Raw genomic sequence first — 21263 nt, 5'->3', positions numbered from 1 at the left:
ATGGTAATAATAATATGAGTAATATTCAGAACGGTGTTTTCACAATCCGCAAGAACAACCCAACGGTCGTTGAGTCATGACAACATCTACTAATTCCTAATTAATATCAACAACGAAAATGTCATATCTGTTACCCGTCTTGTTTGTCGTCTTGGGCCAGTCTGTCGATCATCTGCATGTCGATCATTTCGTATTAGCCGCCACCGCACGCGCGCCAAATCATGATCATGTGTATCGACGACGATCACGGATTGTCCCCGCGATTATCGTTCACTCCCACGCACGTCACACACGTCAATAAATTACGCACGGTCGATCGACGAGTGACGGTAAATAAAACGAAGTGTTGAAAAACGCACACTCGGCAAAAAACGAAGACGAAAAAACTATTAAAAAAACGAACCCAATCGGCTGCGACGACGGAGTTTTGTCAAGCCGGTAAAAACGACTGCGCGATAATCTTTAAATAGAATAATATAGAAGTACGAAAAGTCAATACGTTCGATTGGTCCGCGGATCGAGCGAGATAATTAATCGGAAAAAATAAATAAACCGTAACAATAATGACGATATAGTGACACGTTAAATTTAGTTATATCGTAAAATGTCGATCTTATCAAAAAATTAAAAAAAAAGCTCGTCCTCACTGCACTCGTTGAAAAAAAATCGATTAATTGATAATATATTGTTATAATAATAATATTAACGGATCGACTACTACACGCGTCGCCCAGTACTCACGAAAGCACACTGACACCGCCGGCGGACCGGTGGACGCGGATGGATGTATAAAAACACACACTCACACACACACGTGCGTGCGTGCATGTATACATATATATATATAGTATATTGTGTACGTATAAAACGAAATCGCTACAAAACTGGTCTTTATCCCCGCAACGACGACGACGAGCGGTGCGTGCCCACTCCGGTTGTATGCTCACCCGTGTGTGTGTGTGCGTGTACCTACATAATAATAATATTATAGTGTATAGCGAATAGCCCCTCCAGGCTCGCGGCCAATGGGGGAACAACAATAATAGTAATAATAACAAAACAAAAACAACCGTGTGACGTGACCCACAATCGGTTCGACTGAGCATCCGAAGCCGCCGCGGATGTCAGATTATTAATGCCGTCGTCGAGTCCGGGTGACGCAACACGATTTTAAAAATGACGGAAAAAAAATATTAATAATAGTAAAAAAATAATTTCGCGGATTCGGAGCAATACGGCTCCTATGTATGTATTATAGGGGGGTGTGATTGATTTCCGACCACCCTCTGCGGCCGATTACGGATTACCGGCGGGTGGTTATTGTCGGATACGCTGCACATTACCTGTCATCATCATCAACGCGCTGCAACAAAACCCGCCGCGCGATGGGGAAGTTGTTGAACTGGATTAAGCGCGGCCAATATATAATATTATAAAACACACACGCACAATATATAATAACAATATTGTGATGATAGTACTTAGCAGTATAGGTTTTTTTGTTTTTCGTTTTGCGCGGCGCTGAGCCACTCGGAAATTGCCACATGCACAACGCATAATATTATATTGTACAATATGTGTATATTATGCACCATTATTATCGAGACCACTATGACGTGTAATAATCCGCGATTACGCATTGTCCGCGACACCGTTCAACCACATACGAGTGTATTATAGGTGTTTTTATTTTTGCCATAACAGTGATGGGCTTATTAGAATATAATATTATTACAAACGTCGTACCGCGTACAGTACACTGCAGTGTTAATAATATATGTTTTTACTATACGGCTGTCACGACTCACGACCATAATAATATTGCCGTGCTCGATGAAACATCATCAAAATACCGCGTTATCATATCATGTAGGAAGCGATGTAGCTTTTTTCACAATAATTCTGTAATACGATAGATATATACCAATAATAAACCCGTAATTAACCGACCGCATAGACGAAGTAGCTGTAATCATATATACCTACTGTATAGGTATAGGATAATCTGCTAATATTGATATTTGATACACCATACATGCTCGTCATCGTACTATTACTTGTTATTATTATTATTACGTCAATAGTTAAACTTTGTAAAAATTGGGATGTACCGTAGACAAATCTAATCACACGCGATAAATGAAAAAAAAGTTATCCATCTACTATAGCATAAATAATTTTTAAGAAATATTATTCTTTATATTACTGATCTGCGAGTATCTAATCATATAAAAATAGTATAATTACCAAAAATCCAAAGCAATTAAAATCTTTAAGTGTTTTTCTTATTAATCGGTAATCGCTAAAATTAAAATGTCTGATGGTAGAGGGATTTTAAAATATACGTTAAAATGTTTAATCCTGCATGCACTTAGAGTAATCAATTATTTCTTGATATAAAAATGTTAAGTGCTATTTTTTAAAAATCACAACTTTATTTAAAAATATATCTTCATTAAAGTTCGGATAGATAATCTATTGTAATTTATAAAGAACTTAAGAATTTACAATACTACACAATTTTAAATTTAATATTAAACATCTTTTTTAAACTTAATTTTATATAATATAATATGATACATCTATATATTTAATATTTATAACTGAAGTATATTATTATGTAAAAATTTTCTAATTGACTATGTAGTCCAAATTATTTGTCTAAATAAGTACGAATTCGTTAAATCTCTGCATTATTTTTTTTATTAATTCTTTTGATTGATTGAAATAGTGTCCAAACCAAGAACATAGATTAGAAAAATTATTTAATGTAGTTCCTGCTTATGTCCTATCCCTATATGTAATAGTATATTTCTATAAATCATAAAAAAAAAAAAATAGTTTTCCGACAAAAAAAATGTATTTATTAGTTGTAAGTATCATGCGTATAGTACTTCGATAAAAAAAAAAATGTGAAAATTAAATGTTACTATAATAATTATAATCAATGACATAATAGTTTAGTTATCACTTATTAGTTACTACGATTGCAACCAATTTGTTTTATTTATACATACCAATATCCTTTTATAACTTATTCAATAACATTAATAGAGAACAATAATTATATTATTATGAAGGTATTCTTATTTTTCATTTTCAAATTTATAATTATATAATGTCAACGTTGTAAGACATTTTTCAAGTTTATTAAGTAATTTTTTTTTTTTTTTTTGTGAATTATGTAACATTTTATTACAATGACTATAATAACTATTTAAATAGTGTTATTAAATAGTTTAAAAATATTAAATATGTATAGGTATACAAGTATTTATTTTGGTAGTAACATCAGGTCATTTTAAAATATTTTTATGTTCCAAAAACTTTTAGTAAGCATAGGTTTTTACTAGATGTGGGCGATGAATTTAATACGCTTTTCAGAAGTTTTAAATTGGATGTTAGATTTGTCAACCAGCCATATCATGTTAACCCTATTGCAATATCCGTCAAACTTGTCTTCACTAAAACGTTACATGATGGAATTCCAATAATAGTAGTTTTATCAATATAAAATGAACATTATTCAAATAATAAAATCGTATACTGATTTTATAATATTTTTTTGAACATAATTATTTTCTGTAGTATAATAATGTGTTATACGATCGATTATGCAACTATCTTATCACAATATAAATTTTTCTCCTTTGTTTTCTACCTAACCTAAATAATAATTTTTAAGAAATTGTTGGTGGATATTATGACCGAAACTTATACCGTTTCCTTTTATAAGATATTTTATTTTATGTAGGCATCATATGTTTTGAAAATGCGTATGATTCTATAATCCCGAAACTCCACATGATAAACTTTTTTTTTCCCAGTGTTACTTTATCTAAGTTATTCAATCTAAAACTATTTACGTAGTAGGTTATGTAGCAATCGAACAATAGTATTTATTGGCATTTACAATATAAAGATGTAATAAAATTGAAAATTACAATTTATTTTTTCAATGTAAAGTAATTTCAAAAAAGGCCATTCAGTGTACTTAGAAAGAACAACATTCAATAATTTAACTGGATATTTCATAAAACAGAGTTTTATAATCAAATATTTGTTACAAATTTACATTATTTTCTGGGTATATAAATATAACATAATATATAAAATATATATATATAATATATACTATTATGTATAAATTAAATATGCATAACTACGTAATCCGCTTTAAATTTATAATGTAGATAATAACAATAATAATAATAAATGTAATTTAAAAATAAATGTTTTCCGAGATAATAAATTTTAATTTAAATCAAAAAATCAAAAACGGTAACAATTATTTTTATTAGTAAGTAGTAGATACCTACGTCTTCTTTTTGGCATCGTTTATTTTTGAACGACTTATACATATATACATATATCCATCACCCATGTAATATAATTAATATAGTATATCAATTTAAGTTCAACATTGGACAATTGAACTTTAATTATTATTGTTGTTTGACATTATTGTCGATTAAGTATTTTAACACCATCTATTGCGAAAGCTTATATTTTCAGCATTACCTACAACATACTCTTCTGTTAATAGAAATATTTTCTTGCTGTATAAACATTTTTTTTAAGTCAAGCCCCCCCCCCCCCCCGGAGCATTTTAATAAAACATATTATTACATATCCATATTATATTAAGTGTAATATATATATATATATATATATATATATATATAATTAAGAACTTTATTAAGAAAAATCAACAATTTAAGTAAGTAAATTTCTTACCACATAGTTCACTATACTTATGTGCATCTGTATCAATCAATTATAGCTAATACATTGTACTCTGCATTATAAATTACTTCAAAAAGTTAAAACTAAAATAAGTAGCTGTATTTTATTTAATAGTTATATTCCATACATTGGTTATTAAACAACAGCCATTATAGTCATTTGAATTAAATAAGTGATCTATAAGTTGACTAATATAAATATACCTACTGGCTACTGCTACTACCTATACACTTACTGTTGAAGATTATATTATATTGTAAATATTTAAAAGAATGTTATTTAAATAACCATAATTTCAAATATATGTATATTTTAATATATTGATAAAATCCATAAGCCATCATAATTGTATTTCGAACATGTCCAAATCTAGATATGATTCACTAATGGTTGCAATAAATGAATATGACAAATATACTATAATACTATATAATATATGTATAATGTAGTAAAGTGTAATAATAATTATGCACACGCATATACGTATATAATACTAATATACTATACTACTAGTATTATTACCATACATTAAAATATGCAATGTTATACTCGTAAAACAATTTTTTTTTTGTTTATTATTTTTTTATTTTCATAGAGGTAGTATTTTTATAACCATCTAACAAAAAAAAATAAGTTATCAATTCATATTTGAGTAAAATGTATAGTTGTTGGAATATATTAAAAGGTATTTTTTACCGAAAACTAAAATTTATAGAAGATAATGTGTTTATTATTTATTACAAATCTTGTAGGAGCTTAAGTTTTAAAATTATAATCTTAAAATAAAAAAGTTTTAAAATACTATTTATATCCAATTGTTATTAATTGAATTGTTTGACAGAGGCTTACTTAAAGAAAAGCGATAAAGTTATATTTTGTTTTTTAGGTATACATAAATCATCATTCATTTGATCTCAGTGTACTGTAATAATGTTTACGAAATGGTCTTAGAGAAATTAACTTTGTGAATAAAACTCATTAACCCGCTCGTTGTGTAATATAATATGTATGTATACGTATACATTATACGCGTGTTGCGTGTAATGTAACTTTTAAGTATATTTCATCCCAAATGTGAATTTTTAAACATTTTCTAACAATTTTTTTTTTCATTTTATTATTTTATTAGTCTTGATTTTTGTGTCAGCAGACATTTCAACAATAATAAATAATAACAATTTGTTATTATTGAAAATATCATTATTTATTAACGCCAATTTTTAATGCTAATCTTACATTGTTACTCTTCATTTGTTTAGTATATATATATATATATTTTTTTTTTTGACATATAAATGGCATATTATTGTATACATAATACACAGATGGGCTGAATTTGTAGAGCGTGAATAAATGTGGGCGATAAGGAAAAATATGCCAACCGAATTATAACAATATTCAAACTCGTTATCGGTCATTTTATAACCTACCATCATGTATAATAAACACGTTTCACAGGACGATTTTCAAGCACCTATAGAGGTGGACGCCAAACGTACCTGTATTATTAGAATTCACAGTAATTTTAGTTCCGTTGATTCGGTTCATCGGATTTTTTGGCAATTTTCGACGTTACTGGACCGAACTATATAGTACTATCTGCAATGGTGGAACGGAATAGAAAAACATAATAGATATAAATATAAAATATATAATACACGTTATAACACACTATACTATAAGTGTAAATATAATACATATATTGTAGTATTATCGTATACAGAATAACTTTACCTACCTACTAGAAGTATTAATAATAATGGAAATTGGGTCCGTAGGCAAATCAGATACATTTTGTAATTCTGACACCCGTGTTTATAATAAACATTATATACATACAGTATGGCATGATATGTAAGGTAAACACAGCCAATGTTCAACGAAAATAATATTTGACAATTGCTTATGTAACATGAAAATCTCGATATCCATTTCCTTAATCCTTATGTTTAAGGTATTTTCAATGACGACAACCCACCTAAAAGCAATAACAACAAAATTAATCATAAATAAAAATTGTTATTGAAGTCGAGATATTTACAAACTAAAATAATTTAAATAATTTAGAATTTTGATTTACATTTATAATTGTTTAAACATTTTAATTCCGGTAATTAATTTATGTTTATATTTATTTTGTTATCTAAAAACAGTAAAAATTTAACTAATATTGTAGCGCTCTGACAAATGTTAAAAAAAAATATTATAATTTATATTTTATACATTACTACCTTGGATAATTTAAAATTAAATATTTTTTGTATTTAATTAAACATTCTATGTCTGTATAAATGTTTATAATTAAATATTTTTCCAAATGTTTATTTTACGTTTTATTTAAATTTTATTTTTGTCACGGAAATTTATATTTTCTCGAATACTACTAGGAAATTAAAAAAGTGATATCTTTCAAATACAACCAGTGCTCAATTATTATTAATCTGTATTGGTTATAGATGAAAATGTTACCGCACTAAATGAAAATTTTCCAAGTACAAAATATATGTCGTTGTGGCTAATAATATATCTTCGGTTACAACCCAAACATGAATTATACAGATTTGTATATCAATTATATAAAGTTATTATAGTATTAGTAAATTGGTATTATTATATTTAATATACGTATTAATAAATAAAATATTTTTATTGTAACTGATTATTTTTCTTTAACAAAAATAAAAATACGTTTAAAATATTAATTGGGGCATACATATTATTTAATTAAAATAATTGGATCAATATCTTAAGTAATTTTGTCATAATATAATATATATGTAGTAATATAGGTTTTTAGTACCTAAACCTTAATATTGTTATATGTCCTACACAATATAATACGAAATATTAAAATTATACATTATTTGTATAATAACAAATAAGTAAATACAAGTTAAGAAAAAAGTTATAAATTACTAGGAAATAGTTTAATAGTTATTTTATTTTATTTTAATCTATATTATAGTATAGTTTATAGTCTCAACGTCTAATCTACACAATACAATCTAAAGTGATAAAAAAATAACCCTTTAGAACTCTTTGCTTATATTATTGTCAGATATATAGCAACAATAGTATACATGTGTACAATACCCTGTAATTATAAATAAAATGCAGTTGTAAAAATGATTTCACCCTTTCATATATATCCCCAACATTTTTTTGTAATACAAATTAGTTATTACATTCACAGTCTGAATTCTAAAATGCTAACACCTTTATAATCTAAATTGCGGCGTGTTAACACTTACTACTTTAAAATGTAAATCAAATTTGAATATATTTTTTTTTTTTAATGTTATTTTTCAATTAATTTTGAGTACTCGTTTGGTTTTAATTATAAATATATATATAATCTGGTAAATAATCCAAATCGTTTTTCCAGATGAATTCACTTTTTAATGTCACATTTATTTAAAGAAATTGGATATTTTGTAAGCTAGGCAGTTGACATTAATTTTATTGTACTATATATGGCTTATACTGCCTATATATATATTATACGATGGATAATATAAGCTCGTTTAAGTACTAACAAATTTGTAATAAATATAATTACATATTAAAATTAAAAAGTATTACCTATAGTTTTGTTAAAATTTAAAGTATAAAATAGTTATGTACATATTTTACTCATAGATTAAAGTGAAAATTGTATTAATACATAATAGATATGTTATTATTTTATTGATCATGTAAAAATTAGCACCTTCTTTTAATATTGTGAATTGCAATGTTGATTAACTCATATCATTTAAAGTTATTGATAAAAAAAAAATACTAAAAATCTATTATGACGTAGGCACCTAGATAACTACATATAAATTATAATTATTATATTTTATTTTTATTTGTAGTGAAATATTTAAATATTCAACATTTTGGTCTAGTTATTTTTCTTAATCAAGTAGAAAATAAGGGTTGGTCTCGTATTAGGGTCTAACCCCGTGATTTAATTGTGAAAAAAACATGTTTCAATTGCATTTGATTATGACAAACCTTAAAAAATGATATGGCTCATCTGACTGAATTCATCCCCATACCTGACGGCTGTCACACCTTTGAGTCAATTTGTCATGCATTTATTTTTCACAAATCGGATAGGGGACTTTATTGTTCTATTTCTATCTATTGTCAGTTTTGAACAATATGATGTAAAACATCCGGTGAAGTATTCTTTTATTCATATTATTATGCATATCAAATAGAGTTCCGAATAGAATAGTTCATTTATCAACGAGTTCAAAAAAATTAGTCCTTCCATGTAGGGGAATAATTATTCAAAAACTGTTTTATGACTAATATTAAATAGGGAGGTACAATGAACACAATTTTAAAAAATAATTATAAAAGTTTAAAATACACAAATTGCAATAACTGGCTTTGTGGCTTAAAAATCTGGTTAATTATAAAATTTTGTTAAATTAAAATATATCAGTACTTGTATATTGCATACCTATTTATAATCCTATTTGAGTGTGCATAAATAGGAAGGTAAGTATTCAAAGTTAAAACGCAAAAAGAAAAAATCATTAATATTGCACTTATAGGTATGTAAAATAACATCACAAATGTATACTATTCATATACTTCCGTGTATGTATTTTATTCTACTTTATTTACCAACTATTTAAATCCCAGAACAGTTTGTTGTGATTTTTTGAACTTCCTAGAGTGAAATTATTATATTTGTCCCCCTTAATACCGAGAAAAAAAAATGTCACAATCCATTCACAAACGAAATAGTAGTTGGCATTTCACACCTCACCGAATCCCCATACAGTTTAAAAATAAACATTTATGTAACAGATTTGCTATGTAACTAGGTGTTTGGTGACAATTAATGCTATTACCAAAATCATTGGTGTGTGTTAAAATACCCGTAAGGGATATATTATGAAAAGGTAGCAAAAAGGGATGTAAAAAATTACATCACGATAATGAAGTCCATATGCATACAAAATAACATGATAAATAACATTGGACGGAAATCGATCATTTGCTTCGCGAACCGGAAGGACCCCTTGTTTCGGTAACTTCTATTGTTTTTTTTTACATAAAGGATGATCCCCTACATGGAACAGAAGAAAAAAAGGATGAGCCACGTGTAAAACAGCAAAAAAGTCAAACCATGCCTATATAACGGATAAGTAGCTAGAGTTCAAATTAATTCCGGTTACACTTCAGCGAGTATATACAAGACGATATTTTTTTTTAAAACCATCATTAAAGAACATAAGGCATTTTTAATTTATAGATTCTTTTAACCCCAAATTAATTATATTTTGACTTAAAAACCAGTAGGTAAATTCGATTGTTTGTCTAGCATATTCTGAATTAATAGACTAAGTAGGTATGTATATATAATTTTAAACTTAGTATTTTAGATGCCAAGCGTTGGTTGATTTTTTTTTAAAACAGGAATATTCTAAAAAATGCTTGTTAATGATATACATTTTTCAAAATATGTGAATATTACATTATACATATAGTTGTATATCGGACTGAAATTTTTAAAGTATAATTATAGTTTGTATTAACATAATTTGTGAATAAATTAAGAAAAACAGAAAAATTCAAAAAAAAAAATTATTAAAAATAGATATTTTAATGTCTTACTATTGTTATAATTTTGTTTATGTGAGTTTAGTATAGTTATTATATTTCATATTATTTATTTCTACAATTTCTATGAAGGTACTCGTACTTCCTTTTGTAATTTAAAGACTTAATTGACATATAAATATATATTTATTATACATTTTTTACTCATAAACCTCCACACAACATTTTCTTTTTATTATTATCATTTTAAATAAAAATAAAATAAATAGTATAGTACCTCTAGTCTAAATATTTTTAATTTTAGTTCAATAAATTTACTTTTTATTTTATATTGTAATTTTTCTATTAGCAATTTAAAATTATTATGTTAATAATATCCAATAAATGAGTAAAGAAAAAAAAAGTAAATTATTTATCGTATTTTTTTTAACTATAATATTATTTAAACTAAACAGAGTATCAATATTTGTAATTTAAAAAAATATTTATATTTATACACACTTTATTTCTCAAAAATCAATTTTTTATTCCAAAAATTAAATCTAACTAAAGGTGCTCTTTAAAATCAATATAGATATTTGGGATACACAATTGTTAAAAGACTAATATGAATTAAATTAATATGTATTTCAAAACACCACACTGAAAACACCCCGAATAAAAACGTTTCACCATTTTTCATTGATTTAACCCTTCACTATGACCTTGATTTCAAATTAATTTAGGATAAAACAACACTTTTAGTTTTAGTGTAAGCATTCAATTTTTTGGATGATTTATGTAACACATTAAACTTGTTGATGGTTTTTAAATTACCAAATGAGTACAATTATTAGAGATTATAAGAAAGAAAAACGCACTTAGTTGTAAAACGCAATAGCTAATTATCCATCATATTATTTTATTTAAAAAATGTAATTTAATGAAATTTATTTAAAATTTTAAAGTTCCTATAAATCTATATAATATGATATGTTATAACATATATGTCATTAAAATAACATTCAAAAATGGATATTATACTGAATGCATTTTAAATTATTCATTTTGAATAAATTTACTGAATACGTTAAAGTAATTTGTAAAAAAAACAGCTATTATTCATGATAATTTAAAAAGTTATTATCAACGACTCTATAAGTATATTTTGAAACGAGATAAGACGTTTTAATTATTTCTAAAAATCGATAATTTCTTAGTATTTAATATAGTATATAACATTATAAACTTATATAATTGTTCCATATATTTATTTAAGACTGTGATGGTCTACGATGGAATTTTTTTTTTATTTTCTATAGTTAAAATGAAATTAAAACTACTATAATTCGTTTTTTATTTTAGTTAACTTCCAAAGTATAATATATAACATTTTTAACTTTCTAACAGTTACTCTAAATTTAAAATACTTAAGATACCTATATTACCTATCTATTACCTATCTATAAGTATTAATTAATATACCTAAGGTTAAGAAGTTTAAATATTTTTTCGTTAATAATCTAAATTGTATAATAAATAAAACAATAATCCAATAATTATATGATAAATTAAAGTATGTTATTCTGGCAACAATATATTTCTAATTGGATATAAGAAGGTTTACGTTCTTAAGTAGTTAGGTCTTGATATCCAACATGCTAAGGCTCTAAACGTTCAAATATTATCACTATGTAATAAACATATACTAAATCAAAGTAAATATTATTTATCGTATAAATAGTTAATGTTTTGTTTTTAGACTGTAAAATTTAGAGCATAAGATTATCATGAATTATGATATCTAAATAATTGTTAGGAGATATGAGAAAAAAGTAGTTATTAGAAGTAATTAAAATATTTATAGACAGTTAATAACCAAATAAAATATCAATTTCATCGAGTAGATAGAGATAAATATGGAAAATATAATGTTGCTTAGAACTTAGAGCCTTATAAATAGTTTAAATCTTCAATTACCTATTGTTATTAATAAAAATTATATATTTTATTACAGATAATACGTATACATTATCTTAGTTCATAGCTAATATTAAAGTTTAAAAGTATTATAAGTATAGTTTTAAATTTTAATATAAAATATATATATAAAGCTCCTATACTTATTAATCATATTACGTCTCAACTTTAGATCATATTAAACTAATAGTCTAATTATATATGTATATCAGTATAATATGATAAGAACTTTTATCCAACGTATTCATGTTACGTCATTAAATTAATCTAAGTGACAAAATCTGTTAAATTTATATTAAATGTATGATAGTTTACTTATTGTTTACATTTTGCCATTTAAACATGAACTACGAACTATCAAAGTATCAAGTTACCTAATTAGCTTAATTGGCATTTTGAAATTATACATATTATGTAATATTATAAGTAAGTAAATTTGAAAAAATTATAATTGATATTCAAATTTTCAATATTAAAAATGAAAATAACTGTGAAGTAAAATCTATAATATTATATAAAAACTATTATCACCCTTTTCTAAATTTATTTTTAGATTGTAAGGGGAGGAATATTAATTTTACAATAATAATTTATATTTTGTATTTTTTTCATGATCTTTTGAAGCTGTTAAAATACTTTAATGTTCAATTTCAATATCTTTTAATAAAATAAATTTTATCATTTTTTGTTATAATTCATAACCCAATAACCGTAAATAATAAAATTTTTATCAAATTGTATTGACATGATAATATATATAGAATGATTCTTTTATCAAACAACACTCATTATTTCAAAAAGTATTAATGTTTTTTAAAATACTTTTTTACATAGTTTCAAATTGTTAAAAAAAACAATTTTTTTATTAAAAAATTATATTTTTAAATATTTTTTATCCTTATAATTTTTTTAGTTTTTTATTTTTTTAAATGATAACATAGATTTTTAATTTTATATTCAAAACAGAATAATTGTTTGAGTATTTTTATACATAACAATTGAATTTAGGGCGAGTAGTTTATGAGTTGTTCGTATTTAAAGTTTAGTTATGTGGAGTGGAGTGGTACGGGGTTACCCCGCAAAATGTTTGTCCACTACCCCGCTTGTCTAAACATTAATTAAGTATAACTCATAAACTACTCACCCTAAATTCTAATTTTATGTATCAAAATACTCAAAAAATTATTCTCCTTTGAATATAAAATTAAAACACTATGTTGTCATTCAAAAAAGTAAAAATTAAAAAAATTATAAGGATAAAAAATATTTAAAAATATAAATTTTTAATAAAAACGTTGTTTTTTAACAACTTGAAACTATGTAAAAAAATATTTTCAAAAACATTGATACTTTTTGAAATAATGAGTGTTTGATAAAAGAATCATCCCGTATATATATATAATTATGGCATAATTATTTTAAAATGTTATTTCCAAATCTATTTAAAATCATTTGAAATTTTTGATTTTTTTTCTTTTTAAACAAAATCATAATCAGCATCTTAAAAAATTGTAAATTATTTTTTAGTTAAAAATTCATACATTTTTTTATATTTATATATAAGTTTTAAAAATTGATCTTAAGCTTCTTGTAAGTGTAAGTTTGTCTATCAAAATGTTTTTTAAAAAAAATTTCACATAAAACCGCATACAATTTTTATAAATAACTGAATTTTAAACATATTTAATAAACACTTTTCAGTACATTAGTATATAACTATATAGGTTATTTCAGTGATTAAAAAAGTTTAAAATAACTTTCAATAAAACTATTAATGTAAATTGCTAAGTTGTTATTGTATTGTATTCAATGGTTTTAAAATGAAATAAGATTGATTTTTAACTTATAAATTGTTAACAATTCGTAAAATTTTAACTAACCTATATTACCAACATGTTTACACATTTCAAGTTTTTTTATAAGCTTCATACTTTTGAATTTTTTCTTCGTAAAATGGTCATTAAAACCGGAAACAGTTAGCTACTGATTTCCTTGATGTATAAAACAAATAATTTTCGGCCACGTGATCATATTACTTTAAAATTATATGTTATAAAGTATATTATAGGTATAAAACAAAATCGTTTATTAATGCGTTTTGTCATTATTGCAAATTGCAATAAAGTACTTACACAAATATTATTCTCATTTTAAATTATTATTTTTCAAAAATGCATAAATATAGAATTTTATATTGTAGGCAAATATTAAAGAAACACATTCGTTATCAACAATTGGTAAACTAATGTTTTTTTTTCCTATGTACTATTTATTAGCACATTGCTTTCATATTTTCCATTGGTTATAAAATTTACTCGTTGCGAGATTGACTTTATAAATTGAAACATTTCATCGAGCAAATCACCTACAAAATAAAGTGTATTCCAGTGATAACTGTAGTTAATGTATCAACGTTAATTTATAGTGATTGTTATTGTAAATTAATTCTAAATATCGTATTTTGATAAGCTATATGTTTAAAAATGTAATATAAAACAAATATAAATGTAGGTTAGTATAGTAAACTGAAAAAAATTGTTTATTTTTCTATATAACATTATTTAGCATATTGATAATTGAATATTATCAATTATATAGTAGTTTTCATTGTATATTTAATATCTGTATCTCAACTCTGAATGATTGTATCGATATTTTACCAAAATTACCTCAAAGTTAAATATATTTCTTAGTATATTAGTATATATTTATTAATAATTTATAATTTTAATTAAAAACCTGAAAGTAATATAAATAATTACTGTTTCTATTTTATTTTTAACGACAGTTTTTTTTAATAATAAAAATTATAAACATGATTTTATTATATTTATAATAATAATTAACCGATTATGTAATTTTATTGATTGATGGATTTTCAAAAAGTTATAAGTTAAATACAAAAATTACTAATGAAAATTACTCTAATTAAAACTTTTGAAACATATTGTTTATAACCAAACTAAAAATAACAAATAATTTTAATGCACAAATAATTAATATTACGCAATGTTATTAAAATATTTTTATCATAAAAATAACATATTTTGGCTTAAAATAATGACAGGTATGCATTTCAATGAATAATAATTCACTTATTTATATTATAATTCAACAAATATTTTACTATTAATTAAGTGGTTAACAATAACATAATATGTATAGTATTACCTACTTAATATTCACTCAATATTCTTATTATTCATAAAATTACCTATTTAAATCTACTAGCTGCTTCTTCAAACACGATGACAATACATTTTTAGGTTTCTATAGACATGTACAATGTGTAGGATATTACTCTTACCTTACTTATATAATATAACAATAAATAACGCCATAATGCCAATAATAATAATAATTTCCTTCGATAATTCAACATGTACATTGTACTTATTTATCATCATAGTTAGTATTGGTTTTACATAATTTATAATATAAAGTTTATATACGTGCATACTGTTATATTATTTACTATTTAAAATATTTTTATTAGATTTTTCAATAGATTTTATTTCATTTCATTACTAAATATTTGTTATCATCTTTAATTTGTTATTTTGTTTACATAAAATTAATAAAACATTCTACTATCAACTACTATTTAGTATATTTACTGTGTTATAGGTACCTACTATTACCTAATATCTATCACTGATTAAAAACTGCCTACTCATGTTTCAAATAATATTTATAAAAATATAATTACCATAAATTATAAAATAATACATCTACATGTTATAAAAAAAAAATAAAATGTTCATAATATATTAATATGTAAGCTGTTTGATTATACATATATACGTTTAGCTTTTCTTTATTATATGCATTATATTAACTCGGTCACTTATAAACAAAAATAATTTTCTGAAATCTCAAACAAAATATTGAGGGTTGACCGCGTTTAAAAAAAATATATAAACGTTTATTTTTTTAGGCTCTATAAAAGCCCCCCGTTGAGCAATATACAACAATAACTTACGTTTTATATTTTCAATGACTTTTATTGGATTTAGCATCCTTGACCATGACATCTTTATGTCTCTACGGAAGCGTTGGTATCGAGTTCAATCGGATGGGGGACTATTGTATGGTGCGGTGTAATAAAAATAAAAGAGAGAGTAGAGTGAGAAGGTATAATAGGCCAACATGTAATATACAGGGTGCACACTGAACATAGTGAAAAGAAAGACATCATTCATCAATTTTTGAACAACACACCGGTTCGCCCGTGTTCCGGTTGCCCGGTGAACAATTCAGTCAATCAACGTTGTATTGTATTTTGTTCTGAAAAACATAATATTTTATGCCCTACGTGGACGTTCGAGACTGTATTTCAAATATCAACAGAGCAAAAAAAAATAATTTCTAACCCATTTAACTGCTGCAAGAGTTTTAATAGTTCTGCTTTTATGGAAATCAATTAAATTTAATTTAAAATCACAATTTATTGCGATCAATGTATGTATAGCTTATATATATATATATTATTATCTTACCCTATTTTCACTACAACAGATGTCCAGTTTACGGTTAAATTGCAAATGTCACATGGCTATATAACGTTTATGTAGGTATATAATATGTACATGCGTGTAACAATGATTGCAATTATTATACGATCCACGCCTTTTTAGATTTTACGTGAAATTCTATAATTATATTTTACGAGATTGTAAAAACTGATTGTAAAATAAACTTTTTTATATTATCCGTGGTGATCTTACTTAAAACAAAATTGAATGTAACATTATATTTTTTATAACATTAGTTTGAATACTTCGATATGAATATATAAAATATATATTATATATACACACAATTGGTTATATTGAAAAAAATACTTTTTATATTATGCTTTAAAAATAGCCACCTAAAGAAAAGTACTTATATATAAATACAAATACTCAGAAAAAGTATTTAAATAAACTCTTAAAATACTTAAATTTTTAAGTTTTATAATATTCGTGGAGCTTTTTGCAGGCTCCTGATTGTTTTAAAATCATTGGAGGTAAAATAAAAACTATATTAAGATAATTTTGGATTATGAATAAAATAAAATACAATTTAGGTAGCATTTATAAATAATTACCAAGTCAAGATGACATTGATATATTAAATTACGTACGTACACGGCGTGTTCTACAATCATGCTCAAACTAACAATAATAATAATAATCAATCATTCTTGTTATTACTTATTGTGATACAAATATTGCAAAAAATTTAAATTATGTTTTAAATAGTTCAAATAGTTTGTAGATATTTGAATTAATATTTCAAAATTTTGAGTCACGCTTCAAATAATTCTATAAGTATATATATTTTGAATTATAGTCATACATTTACCCCCTTTCTTTTGTTAAAACTGTCTGGCTGTACTGAACTCTTTCAACACCTATACATTAATTGTAAAAAGTTGAAAAAGGTGTTATATTGTATAAAGAATGCTTTATACTTAATAGGTCATTTAAAATTTATAATTTTTATTCATTTTAGAAATTAAAAATAAATTATTTTTTAGATATCTAATAATTTAAAAACTTATCTAAATTTAATAATAGCTTAATAAATTATATAGATATTTTATTTTGAATTAAAAATAAATGTGATTTCATAAATAATTGCTAAATATTGCATGTTCATAAAATCAAGTAGAACATACCTATAAACTTATCATGTACACATATAACAAAAAAACTACAATTTTCTAAACATAACATATTTAAAATAAATTATATTCAAATAAAAAAAGTAGTAATTTATAAAAAAAAATAATATACACCCATTTAATTTCTTTTAAATTTTGTTATACCTACATAACTCAAACGAATATTGGTTATTGACTTATTCTCTCACTCATAACAGGGTGCATCACTGCGTTTTACAGAACATTGAAGAAACTGTTCAAGCAAGAATCTTCTGTAAAGGTTTTTCTCTCTTAATTTTAATTTTAGTAAACATGGTCATGAACGTATATACAACGAATTCTTAAGTCGAGAACTTCCAGGCAAACTCTTTTATAATTTGATCTTGGTTCTATTCTACAATCTTTTCTAGCATAATCACAATTCTAACTAAGTATAACTAATATTTTAAAATTTTGATTAATTTGAGAAAAGTTATTAAGTTTATTAATATTATTATAATAACACTTAGTTTTGTAAAATTATTTAGATATAAGTAAATAATATAGTAATTTCATTCGTATCATAGATTTTGTACTAAAATACACGGTATATACACGTATATTAATAATATTATATTTGAAAAATTAATATTGATATAGTTTGTATTGTCTATTACGCTAATCGTATTTTTATGTTGAACATACAAAATTTGTTGACAATTTTTGTTAGATATCAAAGTATATTGTTTTGCGAAATTGCAACATATCTAAGTTAAATTATTAGAAAGTGTTTTTAAATGCTTAATAACCCATATATATTGTAAAAGCAAGATAAATAATACTAAATGTCCACAGTGTAATAGATATATTCAAAGAATCACACTTATTGGACCCGTATAGGACCTATAATAAAACTAATTGTAATTACTCAAAATGATCTAAAATAATTTCATGAAATAATATCCTTCATGTTGTATTAGGTTTTTTGAATAATAAGCTATCACATGTTTATAATGAAAAACGCTTGAATATGAATTTTTTTTTAATCAAAAATAATGATTACTTTAGCATTGATTATATAGTAAACTATACTACTTTACTATATAATCAATATATATAGCAAAGGATAACATAGGGCTACAAAATATTTTGTTGTTTAATATTTTTCTATCTTAGAAAATCCAACGAGGAAAAATGTTTAAATTAAATTTATTAAAATATAAACATTGGTACAAAATGATATTTAATATTAATTTTAATGTATTTTTAAACCGACTAAGATATTGAATAGCTGTTTAGATTTGGAATTTCCAAGTAGGTATTTTTGATCTTTTTGTGCTATTTGTCAACATTAAAAACGTATACTCTCTAAATTTGTTTTCGATTTATACATTAAATAATTTTAGGATGTAAATCAAACAGCCTGAAAATTTAAGACATTGTTCCATATAAGCTATTCCAACGCCAATTCGAATATGTCGATAATATATTTAGAAACAATATTTATAGAGACATTTGAAGTTTAAAATCTAATGGTTTTAGTAATTTTATTTGTAATTTATAAAGTATATTAATGCGTAGAAATTTTAAACTATTTAAATTTTATACCATTTTATTATATATTTGTATTGAAACAATAATATGTCATATTATATTATGGTACCTAATAATCACATGGATGATTTAGGCAAAAGTTAGTTCAAGTAAACATAGGTATTAAAATATTTAAAAAAAATTTAATTCATCATTTATGCTCTATTTACCTTATAATCTCACTAAGAATATTTTTTTAACTGCAATAATTTATCATTGCTTTCACAATATACAATATGAACGAAATTGAACTCCGTATACTAATTGCGCATCACCTGTGCTTAAGCAGCTTTTTATTAATTTCATTCTAATAATATTTTTATTTTTTCTTGATAATTTTTTTTTTCCAAGTGTATTGTTTATTTTGTTTCTTATAAATAATTTATACTTTATTTATCTTTTTTTTTTTTATTATTCATATAATTTTATAAATATTTAACTAGTTTGTACAAATATTTAATGAGAAATGAATGTATTTTGGTAAGATGAGCAAACATCTTATAAACAAACCTTTATGTTATAAATATCGCTTTTAAGACAACTATAATATATGATGCTATACATTATTAACATATAAATAACTATATCTATAAAAACTGAGAATTAATAAATAGTTTACTTTTCATTTTCCTTTTTTTTTTTATTATTATTTATACATTGTAATTAACCTCAATAAAAATAATTATAATGTGTAGATATCATTATACATTTAAAATATTAATACAGTAGATATTATTTTCGGGCGTATTAATGGATTATTTAATTATTCACACATTGAATACAATGATTACTTTAGTAGTTAGTCATTATCCATAAATCCTGAATATATTGCAAACTTAAATGATACCGATAAGTTTAAGATGTTAAAACAAATAATTGCATACATTATCTAGATACATAATAATTATGTTCTTTATAAATAACTGTAAATGTTTAAAATTACTAAAATTATTTAAAAACAATTTTATGAAACTCAAAAAGTATAATTTTAGGTAGTTAATCCTAAAAGTGAATGGAAATATATAGACTTCTAAAATTTTACCGGTAATAAGATCTACAAATAGTGAAATTATTTTTTGCGGGGTGGAATATATAATCTATATAAATCTTTTTTATATTTTTTTAATTAAGTTACTGATTAGAATTCAACTAAGGTTTTTAAAATGATTAAATAAATAAGTCCATGAACTATTGAATAGATGCATTTAATTAAATATTCGGATAAAAATAAACTTTATTTTTTAACATTTTCCTTGAACTATTTCTATGCAATCTTAATAATGTAATAATTTCATTATAATAAGTTTTGATAAATTTACAATGTAAAGCTTATAATTTATATCTAATGGCTTTTCGACATATTAATTTTTCAGTAGTCATTATACTTTTATTATAATAAAATCTATTATATTTTATTGTATAAAAAAAAATATATCTTAATACATTGATATTATATAGGTATAAGAATGTCAGGCTGTGGCTCTAATGACGAGGTTTGTCTTAACAATAAAAATATATAGACAATTATTAGACATGTATACATATTAATAACGTTCAACTTTTAAAGCATATTGAGTATGCAAGTATCAGACCAAGTTTACCGGTACCTACTGAAACTGTCTTAAACAAAATATAATATTTTGTATATTTCCTTGAATTGAACTATAATTCTGAAATGATATAATTATTCAACTTCATAAATAACTATTCAGGATTTAAAAATGACTAGCACAATAAACACGGATAAGACGTTATTTAGACATTTTGTATG

The 21263-nt window shown here is 23.8% G+C and overlaps 1 protein-coding gene across 2 annotated transcripts in view; it reads right to left on the bottom strand.

Moving 5' to 3' along the window:
- Positions 1–21263, bottom strand: part of LOC113553481 (rap1 GTPase-activating protein 1) — a 157306-nt gene that overhangs the window by 124437 nt on the left and 11606 nt on the right. The window contains exon 1 of one of the 2 annotated variants that reach the window (XM_026956834.1): positions 135–745. The exons of the other annotated variant lie outside the window; for it this stretch is intronic. Coding sequence (XP_026812635.1) covers positions 135–187 — 53 coding nt within the window. The 5' untranslated portion in view covers positions 188–745. Of the gene's footprint in view, positions 1–134; positions 746–21263 lie in introns of those variants that run through there. 2 annotated transcript variants of the gene reach the window in all.

The sequence above is a fragment of the Rhopalosiphum maidis genome, chromosome 2, assembly GCF_003676215.2.
Source record: "Rhopalosiphum maidis isolate BTI-1 chromosome 2, ASM367621v3, whole genome shotgun sequence".
In the NCBI taxonomy this organism is placed as follows: Eukaryota; Metazoa; Arthropoda; class Insecta; order Hemiptera; family Aphididae; genus Rhopalosiphum; species Rhopalosiphum maidis.
This window is presented reverse-complemented; position numbering and strand designations above follow the sequence as displayed.